The sequence below is a fragment of the Astatotilapia calliptera genome, chromosome 7 (genome assembly GCF_900246225.1).
Source record: "Astatotilapia calliptera chromosome 7, fAstCal1.2, whole genome shotgun sequence".
Classification (NCBI taxonomy): Eukaryota; Metazoa; Chordata; class Actinopteri; order Cichliformes; family Cichlidae; genus Astatotilapia; species Astatotilapia calliptera.
This window is the reverse complement of record NC_039308.1, coordinates 57,118,780-57,133,648: the sequence shown is the minus strand read 5'-3', so window position 1 is coordinate 57,133,648 and position 14,869 is coordinate 57,118,780. Positions and strand designations below refer to the sequence as shown.

The window sequence follows — 14,869 nt, the reverse complement described above, 5'->3', positions numbered from 1 at the left end:
CATTGTCTCTGCAAGTGTTTTAGGAGGGTTGTTAACCCTTCAGGATTTATAACACTGTGTGTGACACAGGCTGAGACGGTAAGTAGTTACAGCGTAGTGCAAGCTGTGAACTTCGCAGGTAGGTTTATATTCTAATGAAGTGTGTTGTGCATGTATGACAAATTGATGTGTAACTGTTTAATACATCATGTGTAGGGTAGAGTATTTTTGTGCCGCTTTCTGCTGTTTGACCTGGCAGAGATGCACTGGAGAACGAGACATGGAGCAAACTGAGGTCGTATAATGCTTACTGTACAACTGCAAAGAGCCAGTTTCTGTTCCATGGCTTGGCTAAATGATGGCAGCAGTAGAGTCATCAGCTAGACCGACTTTACTGATTGCAAATGAATGCAAGATAACAACCTGCACGATTCTTCTGATTTGATGTATTCACAGCAATTATTACCTTTTGAGACACAGACAGGTACAGGCATCATGTGCAGATTGAAAGGTTCTTATATTTTCCTCTTTTACTTTGAGTTTCTAGAAGACTGGACGGACCAGTAAGAAAATTTAGCCTTCAACAATAGAAAGTCGTCATTCTTTCAGACTTCAGAGGTTTGGAACTTATGTTCTTTACAAAATAACAATAGTAGGGCCAAGAGCACTGAGCAAATTCAGTGAGTTTTACCTTCTTCCCAAAGCAGCTGTGATTTTTGTGAAACTATAGGGAGAACAGTAGTGAAGAAGCCAAGGTATGCATCAGTCTCGTAAGTTAGTGTACATGTTGGTGAGGCCTAGTGAGCAGTGTCTAGTGACGTCCTCTGGATGCCATTAAGCAGGCTCACTGGGGGTAATTGTCCAAGTCATTAAAAGTTTGATGATTTTGCTGCTGGGTGGAGGGTTGCCTGCCCTTGCTGTGGCTCATTTTGGATTTTGCTCCAGCACGTCAAATGCCTGTAGGCAAGCAGAGACTCTCTCTCACTTACTCTCCAGGGAGCAACACAGCACATAGCGCCTCTTTTTCAGCTTTCACTCAGTCCTGAAGTTCTGAGCAGTCATTGTTATATATTTTTTTAATTGATATATATTTTTGACACTTAAAGAGTTTGTTGATAGACAATGGAAAGAACAGAAGAAAAGTGTTAAACTTAAGAGCCAGTGCATCTGCACTGTTTTCTTTGTTTAAGATGATACGTGGATTTATTAAAACTGTGAGGCAGAAGCATGAAGTAGCACAAAGCGTTACAGACAGGTTGTACTTTGAGATGAATCTGTTATTTGTTGCATCATCTCTTTATTGTTTGGTGTGTGAAAGTCCAAAAGGAAAGTGGAAATAGTGCTTGTGTCCATTAATTAGCTGATCTCGTCTTGGTTTTAGACAGGGCAGCAGGTTTACTTAGAGTATATTGAACACAACACACTTTCTCAGTTACAGTTTTCAATAAACAGAACAAATTAATTATCCGTTAAATGCATCATTCTTGTTATTGATTAGAGATATTTCCAGGAAACCTACTTACATTTTGTTACCTTGCATGTCATCGTCTCCGCTAAACAGGATCCGTCACAGCTACTGTAGGTTTCAAGGTCAATCCCACCCACTGGATTAGCCCATTGTGCCTTCGAATGTCCACATGGGGTTCCTCGGGCTGTTCTCTCTCTCAGAGAGAGCTGATCCAGGCAGACAGTCACAGTGGCCCTGGCTCATCTCCTAAGCCCACACACTCTGCCACTGCGGAGCCAGGGCAGCAGCCACAGGGCCTGGGTCACTCTGCCAGCTGGTGCCAGACTTCACTGTCTCTGTAGCCCGCTCTCATGTCTGCCATGGGGGCTGTCAGAGGTGACATGAGGTTCTAATAAGGCCGCTAGCTCCTCACCCCTCTGAAGGTGTTAGTGACTCAGGCATCTCCTGCCATGCTCCAGTCACAGCTGCACTCTCAGTCCCAGATGTCTTGTTTGTCATCTTGGCACCTCTGCCTGCGGACAGACATTGATAGACCATTTGATTGACAAGTCAGTTCTGTGTGAATGTGTGTATTGGAGTTTGTTGTAGCATATGCTGTTATATGCTACACAAGTTTCCGTGGCAGAGCCTGTCTTGTGAATGTTGAAGACAATAAAACATAAACCAAATACAGCAGTAAAACGTAACAGACCCATGCTTGTATGTTTACACTAAAGGTCTATACGTTGTGCAGTTAAACTTTCCATTGCATTTTACCAGCTAAGCAGGTCTATAATTATTTTTAACAAACAGGCCACTGTATTGCTGATGAGACCAAATTTACTTGTTGCCGTTCATATGCAGTTTTTTAAATTTACCCCTCGAGTATGATTTTGTCCATTCCAAAGAAGGTTTCCCCATTACCTGAACTTGCTATCGCTTAGGGAAAGATAGAACTGCAGCAGCATTTAGTTTGGTCTGCTATAAAAATATAAAAAATAAAAAGTAAATTACCTACCTCAATTAAAGCTCTATAAACATAGGTTGTGGTGGTGGGGCTCTTGGGAAGAAGGTAGAAATGCAGAAAGTGTGAATTGAGAGTGGAATTACTACTTTATCTAGACTTTGAGAGAGCTTCTTAAAACATCAGAGAGTTTTCAGTGTGGCAGAGGCTCACTGATCTGCTGGGTATTGTGTGAGCTGTTAAAATGACCTTAGCAAGCCTAGAAAGCTGGGATCACTTAAATGTGTTGGAAGTTTAAATGTGGCCTGTCTTTTTTCGCCATGGCATACGATTTTTGTGAAAAACTGTAAGATGCACTGGTACAGTGTCGTGTAGAATTTTACAATACTGAGGCTAATCCTGTCGCTGTGAATTACATGAATTAGTCAGGGAGTTAGACTAAATTTGCACCACATCTTACTGCAGGAGCGATTCGAAAAAATGCTAAAACCGCATCGAGTGTGTTTGTGGGTGTATTTGACTCTGTTAAGCATAGGAAAGCTTTGCCATTGAACCTCCCACTTGACCTCAAGGATGTCTGTGGTTTTCCACTGTCGCACCAGTCACCCCAGAAATGATGGGGGTGGATTGAGGTTTGTGCATTTGTGAATGCTGGTCCATATGCCCCAAACCTTTTTTCTGTTTTTTTTTGTCCTTTGCGTTGTGACCCATCAAATTTAGATGGACGTCTTACATGTTCTAACAAAAGGATAAAAATAGGGCAATCAGTTACAAAATAACCTAAGTGTGTATGTACAGAAGAATAATATACTTGTCACATTTTAATGGAAGTGTGAGCAGTAGCTAGCCCTTGTAGAGTTACTCTGTCTGTGGCTGGGGCAAGGACCAGGTCTCAGTACTGCTGCTGAGGTTGAAATGAAGCGATGCCTGGGTCAGCAGCTCTGCACTCAGCACAGCCATGCATCCAGGTGGAACAAAGTCTTCGCTCAGCATCTCATCCTGGGCTTCCTGCTGAAAGGTGACATCTCCATGGCTTAACAGCCACATTCATCTGCTAAAAAGCATACAATTTGTTAATCGTTTTCCCACGTGACAGTCGCTGCTTTCCAGTTGGTTAGGCAAACAAATACGCAAGCGGGTAAATGAGCGAGTGGGCATCGCTGGTGTTTAATCAGAGGAGACTAGTATCAGGTGGTTACAACTCCAACTAGATAGAAAGAGGCTGGTCCCGGCTTGATCCCCCACTGTGTGTCCACCTTGACAAACTCACTCAAACACTCTGTAACTGTGATTTGTAAGGAAACATGTTATTTGGTTCAGCTTCTCCTGTACTTAAACCTTGTGATTTTAAGAAATTTCATGTTAGAATTTTGTTTTGTCATATGAGCTTGAATAACATTTGTGCAGTGAAAAGAAAATGACAGCAGGACAGGCTCCGGTGTGTCTATAACAGGAATAATGATCCAGTGTAATTACCTGTAGCGTGGAAGATTTAAAATTCATTTATCACAGCTGTAGTGACCCCGCTGCCTTAGCGGTTACACATACACTATGCAACACATAAGATTATACTGCATTATACCAGTTAAAATGAGGGTATAGCCGCGAGCTGTGACCAATTAAAGTTGAACAAAGCAAGCTCATCTCCTCAACTCCTCTCTTAGTAGGTCAGTAAAACTGATGGAGGATATAGACCCCGTGCACTGCTTTGTAAGACGGAAAGCTCTGAGCGCAGCTTTTACTAGCACATTCTCAAGCCACAATTTGACAAGACATATGCTGTGAAAAGTCAGATTTTAAAAAAGCAACGCATTTCCAAAACAGATTTCTGCACACAAGCGAGACAACGGCTGTATTTGTGTCCAGTTTCCTCACTAATAATGTTTTTAGTTTGAGAAATGAGTGTAGCTTACTGTAAAGAGGTAGTGTAACATAATGACACATGTGAATTGGTGTGAGTGACCACAGAGACAGAGCTGCAGAGCTACAGGACAGAAAGTCACTTTGCAGAGGGTTGCGTTACCATTGGAGTGATGTATGACCCAAAGTCCCATCTGAGAGCTCGTGTTACAAGGCTTATGCTGCACTACAGAGATAGCTTTCCGTATATGGAGACAGGGGCTACAGTAATGTATGGACCCCTGTTGTTGCCAAAGCTCTGACTCAGCTTGCTGACTCGTGGCTCTAACCCTGACCTCTGGCCTGATAACTAGACATTTCAGATATGCACTATGTTATTTCAGTTGTTACTAAAGCAGAAATGAATTTGTTATCTGTCACCTTGTTTACAGCAGTGTTGTTGCCTTTCTTATCTTGTGTTACCATGCTTGTTTCTAATGTTTTTTTTCTACTATACATCTCTGCTGCAGTTCACTCAAGTGTTGTATTTATGTTGCAATATCAGCTATTTAGCACATGGACAGTTTACATACAAACATTCCTTTATAAGATCCACCTGGATCGATTATACGCTGCTTACAGGGCTTAATGCAGAAGTATCTAGCAGTTTTACAGACAACACTGACAGTGGCTGTTATTATTATTGTTGATAGTACTTCTCTGCATTTACGTGAAGATTTTAAATGTATTTCAAAAAAATATGTAAATGCCCCTTTTACCACTAATAATCACACAGCAACTACTGACTACAGCTTTTCGTTGTAATGAGAATGCTAAAGTGCAAATTAAACCAAACTGTGTGTACAAATAAAAATGTTCTCCGTTGGCTGCTTTCTGTGTTTCCTCAGGTTACCTTCACAAAGAGGAAGTTTGGCTTGATGAAAAAGGCCTATGAGCTGAGCGTACTATGTGACTGTGAGATCGCCCTCATCATTTTCAACAGCTCTAACAAACTGTTCCAGTACGCCAGCACAGACATGGACAAAGTGTTGCTGAAATACACAGAGTACAACGAGCCCCACGAGAGCAGAACCAACTCTGACATTGTAGAGGTGAGCAAGCACCGCTTTCTTAATTTGCAATAAAAAACTTCTTTCACACCGTGCCATTTTAACCTCACACTGAGCATGTAGTTTATCTTCCTTATGCTTATTTATACAAAACATATCCTCGGGTTTATGCAGGCTAAATTATTTTATTGCTTGGCTTCCACTTTAAAAGACGTATGTATTCTTTGATAACCATTGGCTTGGTTTGTAAGTGCTGTCAGGAACAAATAGCAGTTTCCTTCTAGTCACCATTCAGATAGGGCACAGGAGGTCTGCACTCTCTGATAAGTTCAGCTTCTCGTAGGCCCATCAACTGACGTGGAAAACCTGTCTCTGCACACTCATGCACACAGTAGCTGCCGACCACCATTGCTGACCTTGTTTCCCATAGATACTGTACCTGCAAGGCACAGCTCTCTGGCTACTCCTCAGTACACACAGTTAGCTTGCCCAATGCTGCAGTATTTTTTTCAGAGAAATACAGTGTTTAGTACATTCCATACAGCTTTATAAAACTCAACAAGCACTTGGGTTTCCTGGCAGCTCCTGCATGCCCAGCAACTAGCGGAAGAGTAAGCCACTTGTTATGCCAGCATACAAAACTGTCAGCCAAAAGCGTAAAAGCCAAAGTAAATGAGAATAATTAGGGATACATCCTGTTCCAAACATCTTGCATTGGCACATGTGTGGTTTCTCAGCTTATTCAAGATCTGCTTTAAGAGGCCGGTATCTTCATTCTGACTAGATGAAAGCACACACAATGTATGTTAATGCCTATTGATGGAATCCACACTCTCAGTATGAAGTTGCCCATTAATCTTTATTGCTATTATTTGAAATAGACTTAGATGATAATTTTCTGCAGCAAGACACTTTTTAATAGACCATGCAAACTGCTACATCCCAATTCTCTGTTTTTACTGCCACCTGCCCACTAAAACATATAGCATTTTTATTACTCCTGCACTATTAAGAGACATTAAGAGTTTAAAATGGGCCAGAATGGATAGAAAAAAAATCAAGAATGCCAGTTTAAAAAAGACTTTCACTTGGAGGAATTAGTGAAATTACATGCAGCATAAAGGAGTCAGCTGTGGCCCATTATCTTTTATTTATACTGCTGCTGCTTGTGAATTACCTGCTTGGCAGAGCTGCACAAGAGTGTTCTGGCATCCGTACACTCATGCAGTCACTCCTCCATCAGGGGCCCTCAGAGCAGAGCAAGGGCTCACCTGCATAAAAAATACATAAATACTTTCCTTACATAACAGTGACCACAGTTTTGCTTTTGCTGTGACTCTGGAGGCTGTCTTATTACAACGAAGACTTCCCGCAAACACCTTGCACTGAGAGTCATGGGATTTTTTTTCACCACGTATCAGCCGGGTCAATCCACACCACGCTCTCTATCTGTGGTCTGCACATGTATGTTTATGTGAACAGCTTGGTGTAATTGGAATGTACATTTTTTGGTTCTCCTGCTGATTTTCCCACCTAGTACTGCTGGCTGACCCCATCAAGCTGCCCCTTTGTATAAAAGGCGAGAACAAGCCACCGTTGTCCCGGCTCACTCGGCCAGCGTCTTTGCAGTTTATAACAAATGCCCCTCTGCCTGCAAGCTGTGTGGTCAGGGTTCAGATGTGAAACAGAGCTGAAGTAACCAACCCAGTCCACTTAACAGCATCAACACACTGTCTCACTATTCATTCTTCAGAGAGCTGTGTCTGAGGAGCCTGATAGTGTGTGGAGGCTATGACCCAATCATAGACTGTATATATACATGTAGAAGATAGTTCTAGCCACTGTGACGTCACCCATGAACTCCCGTTTTGATGTGCCAGTTTTAGCATTATGACTGTCATTGTTTTAATCATCATCATTAGCCAGAAATGACCATATTTGATGGATTGCTAAGTTATTTGCTAATTCTAGCAAACGTACTAGAACTTACTAGAACTTCACTTAGCTTTCAACCAGGGGCGGATCTAGAGAAACTTTCTTAGAGTGGCATGGAAATCAGATGGGGTGGCAAAATCAAAGCCATTTCTTTACACATATGCATGTGTTACAATTTAAGCCACATGCCAACACAGTAGATCCGCCCCTGCATTTAACACAATTAGCCACAACTGAGCCATGTTATTTGTTATGCAGTGGAGAGGCGTGTTTCGCTAACTAGCTGCCTGGGTGGCTCTCACCTGTCAACAGCTCATAATACATACATTTAACAGTTTGTCATCCATCCATTTTCTTAACTGCTTGTTCATTTCTGGGTAGTGAGGGGGTGGGATCTATCTCAACTGTGATAGAGTGATGTAGAGGTTTCAGTCATAATGAAGGGGAAAATGAGCTTTTGAGGCCAAAACTGTGTTTATTTCCACTGTAAAAGTGGCCACTTCAGGAACTGCAGCTTTGTTTGCATTTCTGTGCTGGCTTTATTTTCCAGTCCAACAAGTTCCCGCTCAGATCTGATCATATTTTAAGAGAAAGCCTAATTTCGGCTGTTTTTTTTTGACCGTCTTTGCTGGTGAGCACTTTCCCAGATTTTGTGCTTCACCACAGCTGTACAAATCCTTGTACACTACACAGAGGAGCTGATGCATTTATAATAATGGGAAGAATCCACCCCTTCCTCATTTATCTACTGAAATAGGCCTCACATGAGGGCACTTACACGGGACACTTATCTAAATTTTTAAATTGTGTTAAACAAGTCTTTGCTATAAAAACAGCCATGTGCTCATTTGTCCTGTTTTGGAGGAAAGAAAAATGCTCACCCACTTTTCATTGGTAAGACCTTTCCATGTGAGAAACCAAATCAAAGGTCACATTCTTGCTCAGTAGTACCATCTGTAGATAAAGGCTGGGCTGTGCAGTGTGGGAGAACAGTCTCCATGTTTTCCACAGATGGATGCATGCCTTGGCCACAGTTTGATAACCCAGTGGAGGGCTATGGACTTTGTCTCAAACTTGGCTCGCAGTCCAAAGCAGAGCAGTAGGCTCAGATTTTTCTACCCTGGTTGTGTGTGTGTGTGTGTGTGTGTTGGTAGTTCTTGTCTGCATGTGCTAACCTTACCGTCACTCCAGGCGAGGGTGAGCAGTGGTGTAAAATCTGTCTTTTTATGAATTCACCTGTGTGCATCAAACAAACCTTTCACCGCTTTTACTATTAAAGACAGGTGGGTGTTTTTATACAAGCTACTGTTTTAATTTGTTAAATAAATAATTTTGCCAGAATCACATGGCCTGAGTGACTACCAGCAGTGTCTCTTACTGTAAATAAAGACGACTTATTTAGCATTTATAGCTCATGTTGTCTCAGCGTATTCTCATGCATTAGGGTTATTCAATGTAACAGTGGACTAAGTCGGGTATTCCTGAATGAAGTTTCCATGGTGTTGTTTCTATTGTGTTACTTATTGAATTCTGTTTATTCCACAAATGAAAATGCTGCTGTTAGTCATTAGATTAATCTAATAATATTTAGTCTTACTCTCGTCTCCGCTTGTGGAGCTAATGAGATTTGTGCTCTGCTATAACCTCACGCTGTGTTTCTGCACACAGAAAGATCCCTGTGTCTCTCCAGGAGAAACCTTGAAATAAGATATTAACTTCACAGGCATAATTTGGCATCAATCTGTCCCCTATTTAAGCAATTCGATGCAATTAAGGTATATGGTATAGGTTAGCATTAATCAGGTTTGCAGACACATGGAATAAACATTAATTGACACTTAATTCTAATCTGATGAAATCAAGGTTGTGAATAGACTATAATCAAATTTCAGGAATGCGCTCGGAGTGAAATACCGATAGCTTTTAAATACCCAGAGAGTGCTATATGCAAAGAAGTGACTTTTTAGCGCTCCTTTTCATGTCTTTTACCCTGATGGTTTCTGAGAATAAACAGCGTGAGATCATTCATAGGGAAATTCTGCTTATCATACTCATAATAAAGAGAGATGGTCATTGTTATTGTGACTCGGGGAGAAAGGGACAATTCCTTCTGTATTTATGAACGAGCAGTCCCCCCGTCTCACAAGACCAGTACAGTGAGAGGAAATGAGCACAGAATTATCAGGTAATTTCCATTAGGCTTTATTTCATGATCACTATGAACTTTTGTCATAAACTGAGCTGTATTAATAAGGTATGTAAATGTTGACCATTACTGAATGTCACACATTGTGTGCTGTAGATTTCGCGACGACAAAAGCTACGCATGCATTTATCACAATTCAAGGTTTAATTTCTCCTCATTCTGCGTGTTACACTTTAAATGATGGAGACGATCATTGCATTAAGTGATGAGCTGTGCCTCGCAAGTGGGTTTTTTTTCTGTGATTTACAGCTCAAAGCAAAATAAATATTATTACCAGTTATAGAATGAATCCCTTGAAAAGCTTTGGGCTGAATGGGCACCGGGAGTTTCAGACAGGAGATATTTATGTTCGTCAATCAAAGGCTGAGCAGTGATTAAGGCTCATTTCTATCCTAATGAATGCAAATTGGCACATCTGCTATGGTGGTCTAGCTGTCCAGACTCTTCAATTAGCATGATTGATCAATTATCCTCCTGCTGGTGGCTCATTGGAAATGGAGGCTGGGGAATGGGCCGGGGGTGTATGGATGGGGGGGATTAAGGAAGAGAGATGGAAGAACATGAGAAAAAAAACAAGCAGAAAACTGTCTTAAGCCTCCATTCAGTGAATGCGATTTCTTATTTATTACTTTATGAGAGTGGAGAAATAGCGGAGAGTCCTTTTACTCAAAGAAGGCTTCTTTTTTACAGACATTTCTTAAAAATGAACGCTTCAAACTACACTTGAAAAAGCTGTGATTTTTATCTTTGAACGACTTCTTTTTGACAGAATGAATAATTTCCAAAGAGCTGATCAGAGATCAGAGAGATCAGATCAGGTGCTCAGATTAAAATTGAAAAAATATATTACTTTAGCAAATGTGTTAACAAAGTCAGGCTGTGGCTCCGGCTTTGTTTAATACTTTATTTGTTTTACATGGGGAAAAAAAAGCCCAACACAAATTGCATTTGAATTTGTTCTCACCCTTCATCACCAGAATTACTGATCAAATATTTATGAGAGAAAAGAGCTTTAGTCTTGCAAATATTTAATAGATCAGCACTCAGTCAACTCTGAAGTCTGTCTAGGATATTGTGCTGTGCAGATTATTTGTGTTGGTTTTAACAGCAAGAACAAATACTTGAATATCAGAGTGAATTGGTGAAACTACTCCAAGTACCAGAGGCAGCTTGTCCTGAGCGTGTATTTATAATTGTGCTTTAAATTGCTATTAGTGCTACATGATTTACTCAAGATGATGTCTTGCCAATTATGTGTCGTGTAGATTGCTGCTGAGCAACATGCACTGTTGAAATTGCATGTTTTTATATCTCGACGTATTGATTTCAAAATGAATCTTAATTTATAAAAGTAAAGCCTCACATCTCAGAAAATAACAGTAAAGTGTGGTATACTTGATTTAGAGTTAACAGGTGAATACATACTGCACACAACTCAAACACATTTCATTGCAATGTTGACCCTGTGCTGACTTGCATATGACAAATAAATAAAACTGAAAACAACTCTGACAGAAGCTTCACGTTTATAGAGAGACCTTGAAATGTTAGCTAACAGTAGATTGAAATTTATATTTCGTGCTTCTGCACTGGCGGCAGTCGTGGTGGGATTAGCTCACCTGGAGTTAGGGTTTAAAATTTTTAATTTTAGTGGTCAAAGGTCAAGGTCTCTGACCTCATGTCGATCCCAGTCTTGCAAATAATTAGAATCGATCACCTGGAAGTATTTTATCACATATAGCACAAAAATCCACTTGGACTCAGACATGAACTGATTAGAAATAGAAGTTCAAGGTCAAGGACAGTTTTAACCTCACTAAACATAGTCATAATTTAAAGTGCTCCTATTATGCTCATTTCTGTTTCTGCACTTTTATTCTAGATTTACATCATTCCTTATTCACGATTTACCCTCTAGTGGGCCTTGGTGCAGCCCCTTGGTCTGAAACAAGCTCAATTAAGCCAACTTCCAAGTGATTGGCCGTCTTGTGCAAGCAGACTATATTAAGGCCATCACCTTTCTTTGATGTCAATTAGAGCTAAGAGTTAAAAAAATCCCTTTGAAAAACCAAGCATTCAGAGCGGTCTGAGCACACAATTTCTGACACGTGTAATTGAAATCTTTTGAACACAAATTGAAAAGATTAAAAGTCAGCTTTACTGCAACAGCATGAATTTCTTTGCAACTTCTGCTGCAACTTGGCTGATTAGTGGAGACAATAGAGAGATAAAAATTCTAGTTTCTTCAGGAATTTCATAGTGTGACAGAAATGTGCTAGTGAGATTTTTATGTTTTATGTCACAGTGTTTAAATAAAAAAACACATTAATATAAATTTCTTTTTAGACATCCAAAAGTTTTATATCCAAACATATTTTAAGGGCAATAAAATGATTATTTATTTCTATTCATGCTTTTTCTTTAGCCCTACGATACTTGCTTGTTTCTTTATCTCTGAGGTATTATCTCATAGGCTACAAAATGTGTTTGGTGGATACTGCAGTTATTGCACTGTTCATTCATTGGTCACTTAAGTAATATAGTAATAGGTATGTGCTGCCCACACACGTACACATTATGAAAGTTATTCATACTGATGAAAAAGAGTCTTTTTCACAACAAGTTAACACACATAGCATACTTTTCTGTTTGGAAAATGAGAGAATTTCTCCAGGTTAGAAAAACGGGTGGTGGTATTTTGAATGATATATGGTCAGTTTTGCAATTGTAACATTAAGTCGTTCAAGTTCAGCTTCACAGATATATTTACTTAACTGAAATTTAGAATTGGGGAGAACTGAATTAGTATAGAATTTTATTTTCAACAACACAATGTTTGTGCTAAGTGTCGGGTGGCTATATTAAGTGAACAGATAGCCACTCAGTAATACTAGTTTTAATTGTTGTTTGGATTATTACTTGTACCTGACACCAGTCAAAGTTTTTATGCATGTTTAAAGATTTTTCATTGTCTTGGTTTCATTTCTGCAGAAAGTTGTTTTTTTTTTGTATGTTTATTTTTTTTTTTTTAGTTTGCTGTTAAGTGTTTCTATATTCTGCTGTCATGAAAAACATAAAGACATAGCATTCATTTATTAGTTTTCTCTTTTGCTCTCTCTGTAAGTTGGTAGTATCCATACTTTTCTGGTGTGTTTACAGTAATGTGTATACATTAATATATGATATATTATGATGATATATAATATATGATATTTCAAATATATATATATGATATGCCGGTGAAAATGTTTTGATTTTGACAGAATTTCCCTGTTGTCTGAAAAGAGGCAAAACAAGCACAAGTTGCTGTGTTCTCTGCAATGAGCGCTATTTAAAGGAATAAATAAATAGACTGGTTTAATGACTTCATTCTCAGTTCTCTGCAAAGCTCAATATCTGCCTCAGCCCTTCACCAGTATCTTTCTACTTTACCCTTTATCTGCACCATCATCATCCTTTTTGGTGTTTCGCCACAGACCTCACAGCAGCAGTGATGAGATATCCCTTTTAAGCTAAATCAAATGTCATTGCTGTTGACATAGATTTATTGGGTTGATGTTGATTTTCCAGGGCTTTTCAATATATGTGAAATTTTCAGCCAGCCCATTTTTAATATTACAGAAAAAAAATACATGTAGTTTGGGGCTTCTATGACTTATTGAAGTGATATTAAAATTATTTTTTATACTTAATAACTGTAGGTCACATACAATACTGCAGACCAACCTAAATATGATGTTATTGTGTTTTGGAAGTTTTTGTTTTGAGTTAATAGAAGTTTTCGGTGATACTGCATTGTAATAATGAAAATGTATTTATTTTTTTAGTTTTTATTTTAGTGTCTTCTCCTTGTTGCCACATAAATATGAAACCTGTCAGTCAGTCTGTTGTCTCTGGAGAGGTTGATAATGTAGCAACAAAGGCAGCCATTAATTAGTATTTCTGAAATCCCATTATCGCCTCTTCATTTGGCGTACATATAAACAAACAGTGTTGTTAAGATGATGCACTTCTTCCTGTCTGTGTGCACAGACTGTTTTTTGGCGGGGGTTTTGTATCTGAGGGCAGACATTTAACCTTTGGGCCTGTGTTTCCGGCCAGGTCGGCTCTACAGTTAACTTTTGTTGAGTGTCAGAGCCAACATACTAACTGTTATATACATACAAGATAAGAAGTTATTTTCAGATTAGTGCAGTGGGATGAGATAAAAATAAACTCACACATTTTATAGTAAAAGCGGACGAGTTACTTTGGACTACTAGAATACTTCTGATACATTTATAGTTCCAACAGAGGGTATAAATTTTATAGCCTCAGAGAGTCTACAGTATATTTAGAGTAGAGATACCCAATGTGGGGCAAAGTGTAAAAGTAAACTCTATCTAAATAAGTACTTAGCTTATGCCACTTGATGTCTTCATATCTCTCACAAAGGAGTCTGATGAGAGTTTTCTGAAAGGTCTTCTCGTGCCACAGCGAGCAGTATTAATGGTTCTGTTGCAAGCAACACGCTGTGTTTCAGAAGTGCCACTTTTTATAGGACAAGGACTCCTTTTCCTCTGGGCTTTTAGCGAAAAAAGGTCATCGGTCTTCTTTTGTAGTGTAATAAAACAGATGTTGCAATGCTCATGCAGATATATGGTTAAGCTATAGGTGACTCTCTAACACGTGTGCTCTGCTGTGGAACTGATACTTTAAGTAGTTGTTACCCAATGGCATTTTGAAATGTAGTTTGATTATTGGGTAACTAGCAGTATCCCTTTTCTGTAGTTGTCTTTTGAATTGCTGACTGGCTTTACTCCATAATCAAGCACTGTTTTTCTGTGCATTTTAAATCCATCATGTACTACATCTCATTGTTTTATTATGACTCGGCTGTGTGTGTATGCGATTCCTGTTACCAGGTTACTGCTAAGAGATTTTTGCTTTTGGCTCATGTCGTGCCTCATTGACGTCAGAGCTCTTTTTCCACCCTCTCAACTACGTTGCATATGTGTCATTTCAAACGGAGGGTCTTTTAGTGAGCATCTAATGAAAAGAGATACAACAACAACAACAACAAGGACCACAAGACACTGTGTCTTATTCTAAACAGTACTTTCCAGTGAGCTTACTAGAACTCAAGGGTTTCAAGTGTGTTCAACTGAGGAGAGTTTTCTCCAAGCATGACATCCCAGTGTATTTCAGACCCAGCAACACGCTCAGACAGAAACTGGTTCACCCGAAAGACAAAACGCCAAAACACAAACTTAGCAATGTGGTGTATGCTGTACAGTGCAGCGAGGAATGCTCAGACCTCTACATTGGAGAGACCAAACAGCCACTTCACAAGCGCATGGCACAACACAGAAGAGCCACCTCCACAGGACAAGACTCAGCAGTCCATCTGCATCTAAAGGACAAAGGTCACTCTTTCGAGGATGCCAATG

The 14,869-nt window shown here is 39.6% G+C and overlaps 1 protein-coding gene across 12 annotated transcripts in view; it reads left to right on the top strand.

Annotated features, from left to right (window-relative positions):
• The window catches only part of mef2aa (myocyte enhancer factor 2aa), a 63,173-nt gene that overhangs the window by 25,031 nt on the left and 23,273 nt on the right, over window positions 1-14,869 (top strand). For all 12 annotated transcript variants that reach the window (XM_026176018.1, XM_026176016.1, XM_026176014.1 and 9 more), the window contains one exon: window positions 5,138-5,341. In XM_026176018.1, coding sequence (XP_026031803.1) covers window positions 5,138-5,341 — 204 coding nt within the window. The remainder of the gene's footprint in view (window positions 1-5,137; window positions 5,342-14,869) is intronic.